This window comes from Corylus avellana, chromosome ca5 (assembly GCF_901000735.1).
Source record: "Corylus avellana chromosome ca5, CavTom2PMs-1.0".
Lineage (NCBI taxonomy): Eukaryota > Viridiplantae > Streptophyta > Magnoliopsida > Fagales > Betulaceae > Corylus > Corylus avellana.
In genome coordinates this window covers 23,079,496-23,085,290 of record NC_081545.1, presented here as the reverse complement: position 1 = coordinate 23,085,290, position 5,795 = coordinate 23,079,496, and the positions used below count along the sequence as shown (strand labels likewise).

Genomic DNA, 5,795 nt, shown 5'->3' with positions numbered 1-5,795 from the left:
TATCTTTGCGGCTAATTCTCTGCGTGCTCCTATAGTCCTATGCTTTCTGTCTGAAGATATACTCCCCAAGCCATCTGTTGCAAAACATCACATGACTTGTGTTCAGGGCTAATCTTTTGCTCTCAGTCCATAAGGCATGATTTTGCATGCGCAGAAGGTAGGGGTGTTAAGCGAGCAAGCCGCTCGCTCGCTCATTCAGGATCAGCTCGTATAAACTCGGGACTCGATTATTAAGTGAAGCATTTCGTGAACAGAAATCTTGACTCAAATGTTAAACGAAGCAAGCTCGGCTTGACTCGGTTACGCTCGTGAGCACGCTCGTAAGCAAGCTCGTATAAGGCTCGACTCGCTTATTAGACTTGACTCGTATATTTCTTAATTAAGTAACAAATAATAATATATAGTCAAATATAACAAATATATATAGTCAATAGTAAGAAATATACAATATAATCATTATATCATATGATACAATCATAGGGTATAAGTTATTGTGCCACACTGCCATTTAATCACTGTATTATCTTTATTTTATTTTATTTTGAAAGAAATCAACGTATTATCATTAGATACTTAGAAATCACTTAACAAAAAAAAAAAAAAAACTTAGGAATCATTATGATGATTATTTACTGTTTGATCATATCATCATACTTAGAAATTATAATAATTATGAGTCAATGACTCATAAATCATGATGATCGTATTTATTATAATCTCGTAGTCATAAGTCATATGAGATTATATAAAGAACAAATATAAATTATAGTCAGTATACAAATCCAGACTAATACAATGAGTGCTACCCATTCCAAATTTTTCTCTCAAAAGTTGGTTTCCAAATAATGTGTCGTGATCTCATTATATTTATTATTTTGGGAAATGTGTCACCAACTCATAGGATGATGACAAATCATTTGAAAACCAACTTTTAGAATAAAAATTTGGAATGTTTAGCATTTCTCTAAGTATAATTTAATATTATTATTATCTAAACATTCTTAATGATACTTAGATACAATAACATTTGTATCATTGGATGACATTCATATACTTAATCATAATATCAATATGATATGATCATATCATACGATCTAAGTATTATCATATGAATCTATGATCATATAATCTAACATTCTGTATGATCTTAGATCTTAGACCTTGGATCACATGATCTAATGATTTATACATATCTAATGATAATACTTAGATGTAATGATTATATTCATATTATATAGTGATGATATAAATCATATAACACAGTGTTGTATTATTATATGAACATATGGTTCTATGAGATTTATATGATCATACTTAGGAATTAGGATAATTATGCATCATAGTGATCATACTTATTATAGATAATTTCATAAGTCATATGATATGATATTAAGAGACATTAAAATTTTGCAAAATTATATTAATTTCTTTCAAAAAAGTCGCATTAATTAATGACATTGACATCAAAGGTTGTTCATTTGTTTATGTAGGGAGCTCTAAACAACCTACTCCCCACAAAGGTCAATTTATATTAAGAAGGGTGTTTGTTAGGAAAAACAGTGCCTAGTATGTTATCGGGAGGAGGAGACCTTGGAACATCTATTGTGGAGCTGTCCCTCGGCTAATGACATATCACTACAAAAATTATGTGGGTTAGTAACAGTGGTTTAGTAACGTGTCACTAGGGTTAACACGTTACTAAATTTTAGTCACATATATATAGTAACGTGTCTGGCGTGTTAGGAATTTGATTGTTGCTAAATCCCGTTTAGTAACGTGTTAAGACTGACATGTTACTACTTAGTAACGTGTCAAAAACTGACACGTTACTACTTAGTAACGTGTCAAAAACCTAAGTATAGTAACGTGTCATAAACTGACACGTTACTAAGTATAGTAACGTGTCAAAAACTGACACGTTACTAAGTAGTAACGTGTCAGTTTTTGACACGTAAAAATTTTGTGCATAAAAAAAAAAAAAAAAAAAAAAAAAAAAAATTTAAATTAATTTCTCCAAATTTTGTTTATTTCTACACACCTGATTATACATCATAAATTGCTCTCACCATACATCATCAATTGCTATCAACATACATCCATTTCTCAAGTCCTATCCCAACATTCCCCACAACATATATCCATTTCATGTCCACAAAAATTGATATATATATATACAACAACATTGTTGTATATTACGTCATTGTCCACAAATAAATTATAACTATATACATATACATTAACAAAACCTTAAACATACAAGTTAAGTGATTCTCGAGTACATTACGTATAAACACCCCAACAAAAAATCTGGTGAACACCATCATAACGGGTCGACTTCTCCGCACTCACTGCAAATGATTACACAACAATTAGTCAGCAAACAAACACTCGAACAATCAATCAGGAATCATCAAGTCCTAAGCGACTAACTTCGTCAAACTATACAAACGTCATACTCAACAATATTTAACAGTAGTGAAGTGAATAAACAGACGATAAATAACTTCAACGCTATAGCTACACTGCCAACACACACCTTAGAGTACAACGCTATAGTTTCAATGATAATCCAAACTGTGAAAATGATATAAAATTACAAAGCATATATATGATCTACGCGTATCCAGCATTTCCACAACCACAACACATATTAATTTGTATTCCTAATTCCAAGTATTTTGAGTTAAGTATATACGCTATTTATAAATATTCGATAATAACTGGCGCGAAATAAGTCATATGTATACATACGGGCTTGCTGAACCAGTGGTACAATGTCTTGATAAACAAGACTTTTGTCCACTCGGGGTCCGTTGTGGGTGTTCGTTTTGATTGTCATCCTCAGCTTCTAGCCTTACGTCATCTACACATATTACGATATAAATGTGTTATACACATGCATGTATTCCAAAAACATATGAACAAAGTGTGATTACCAAACAAATTTATTAACTATTAAATTGATAGTCATTTCAGAAGTTACTCGTATTACTTTAAGAGAAACAAAAACTAATATAGTTTTACCTGGTCCGCTAGCTACTGAGGACCTCGCAATCGCACGGACTGGGGATTCTAAGTCTGGCGGAGCTCTAACATTGGTCACCTCTGGCTCGGAGACATGTCTCGAGCTCTCAAGCACACGAAGTCGGGCCTCATACGCCGCCATCTGTGCAGCCATAAGTGCGTTAAACTCTGCAGTAATCTCAGACCTCTGCTGTGCCAACTGTGCAGCCATATCTATCTTGTGCTGCTCCCTTTCAGCTCCAAGTTACCAAATCACTACGTTAATTGTTATGTGATGGGCTTGTAGTTATGCATGGGAACAGTGTAAGTGGTTTTTACTAGTGTGGAACACTAATGGGTCCAAAAGGTTTATAAAGCCGGCTGGTTGCCACCGCAGCAAAAATGTTTGAGAGGAGAAGAAAATACGAGAGCCCATAAGTCATACACACTAACACACACAAGGAAACTAACTTTTGGAACAAGGATATTGCATGCCAATGCAAAATCTCAAACCACAAACTTATTTCACATAAAAATGTGCAAATGGGCCTATGGAAAAGTTTTTAATAGTTCATTTGGGCTGCATCTATAAAATAGATTCAATGAAATTTTAACTATAAAATAGATTCAATGAAATGATCAGGAGAATCCTATTCTTGGAATTTGATGGCTCAGACGAGGGCAGCTTACCTAAAATTCCAAATTAAGAGACCTAAATTAAAAAATAGGATTGGCTAACAGGCTTGGGCCGTATGTCTCAAAAAGAGTAAAATAAACTGGTCCGGCCCTTGTAGTCCACATGATCTCGAACTTCCATTAATCACATAGCCTTAGGAGGAAGATAGCCCATTTTGCCCATTTTGCCCCATCAGTTTCTATACAACCCATTTTGCCCCATCAGATTTTTGTAGCATCTTAATTGTAGGGAGACAATATGTTTTGGGTGGCACCCAATTGAATTATCACCCACATTAGACAATATGTTTTTATTATGTTTTGGGTGGCACCCAATTAAATTTTAGTTTTACATTCTTTTTGGGTTTGCACTTTGCAGCCTATATATGCTTTTAGTTGGGTACAACTCTTTTCAATTAACATAAACAAAAACAAACAAAAAAGTTCTAAAAGGTTTATGAATTTACGGATCATTCTAAATTTGGAGGGTACTTGAGAGTTTATTATTTTCTTTTCACTGATTTAACTACATTAGTGATTTGGTAAAAATAGGGAGCTGAAATTAATTAACTAATCAATGAATATAAAGCAACCAAAGTCCCAACTAAAAAAATATATAAGCTTCGTATGTATGACATTTCATACAACTATTAATGGGTTTATTGCTCATACACCTCACAGAAAATCACAGTAAGACCACTTAAGACAAAACTATTAAAAAAACACTCTTGAGTTCTAAGCGGAAAAGGTTTATAAAAAACTGAAAAAAGTAAATTAATGGAACTAACTTAAGTAATAACTTGTCACAAACAGAAATGTTCTGCTTAAGAGGAAAGCAGGCCAAAAAGTAAACAATTAATTTCGCTCTTTATTTCTAGAGAAAATGTTTGTTATCAAACAAATGGTTCTAAAAAAACAAATTAAGAGCTCTGTTTTGTTCTGTTTTGGTCTTCTGTTAAGACTTGTTTTGGGGTTTTGTTGTTTCCTGCAGTAAGCTGGGTTGCAGGTTTCTAGCTGTTTTATCATAAAACCTTTTCAAATAAAAATAAAAAATAAAAAAACCTAGAAGATTAAAAACAAATAAAAATAAAAATACCTATCAACAAATCACACGGCTAAATCCATCCCTCCCCCGCTAAAACACCTAGAAGATTAAAAACAAGGACCAATTCAAAGACATTAACATCTCAATACGCAGGTTCTTTCCCCCATTACCCATTTCACCACCAAAGCTATTCAATCTCACCTCCACAAATCCAACAAGAAAAATAAAAATAAAATAAGAAGAACACAGCACCATGGCCATTCGCCCTGCTACTCCCCCTTCTAGGAGAGAGGATGTTTCCACTTTGTAAAAAAAATAAGATATAAAAGAACAGACCCACAAATCCAATGCCTAAAATTTCACACACACAACCTCATATCAGGAAATCAAACAATATATCAGGAAAACAATAATCAAACCCTCATCCTTAACTAAATATTACCTCTTATTAAATTTGAACAACAATAATATCAGGAAATCAAACAAAAGCCTAAAAATTAACGAATAATATGCCATTCAAACAATAATAACAGGAAATCAAACAATGCCGGCCAAAGAGAGAAAACGAGCGAGGGAGAGAGGAGGGCGTACGTGCACGTGCGTGGGACGAGCTAGAAGCAGAAAGAGAGAACGCCGGAGAGTGAGAAACGCCGAAGGAGGAAGAGAGAAAAATCACTGTATGGGAGGGGTAATAGTACTGGCGCTGGAGGGAAAGAAGAGGAAGAAAAACAAGAGGGAAAATAAGGGGAAAATTGGAAAACATGAGCAGCTGGGAAAATTGGAAAACGTGAGATTGAAGGCCATGGTCAAAACAAATTAGTAACGTGCCACGTGTGGCACGTTACTAAGTGGTAACGTGCCACACGAGGCACGTTACTAATTGGTAACGTGCCACAAGTGGCACGTTACCAATATTTATATTGTAATTTTTTTTAAAAAAATAACTATATATATATATATATATATATATATAGTGTCCGAAAATATTTATTGTGTTAGAAAATATAGTGTCGGAAAAATACTAATTTAACATATTCTGTTAGTGTAACACTGACTAAAATAAGACAATTAT

General features: G+C 33.6%; 1 protein-coding gene across 4 annotated transcripts; it reads right to left on the bottom strand.

Moving 5' to 3' along the window:
• Positions 1–2,067: 2,067 nt before the first annotated feature.
• LOC132182782 (uncharacterized) lies at positions 2,068–5,478 on the bottom strand. Of its 4 annotated transcripts, none has more exons than XM_059596121.1 (4): positions 5,315–5,478; positions 3,025–3,254; positions 2,752–2,863; positions 2,068–2,348 (listed from the first exon to the last, which is right to left on the bottom strand). In XM_059596121.1, the coding sequence occupies exons 2-4, from the start codon at positions 3,233–3,235 to the stop codon at positions 2,321–2,323; spliced, it is 351 nt and encodes a 116-aa protein (XP_059452104.1). In that variant the 5' UTR covers positions 3,236–3,254; positions 5,315–5,478; the 3' UTR covers positions 2,068–2,320. The 4 variants fall into 4 exon arrangements, 3 of the variants coding, with proteins under 3 accessions (XP_059452104.1, XP_059452106.1, XP_059452103.1); XM_059596123.1 differs by having other exon boundaries at positions 3,025–3,166; XR_009440329.1 differs by lacking the exon at positions 3,025–3,254.
• Positions 5,479–5,795: the final 317 nt, after the last annotated feature.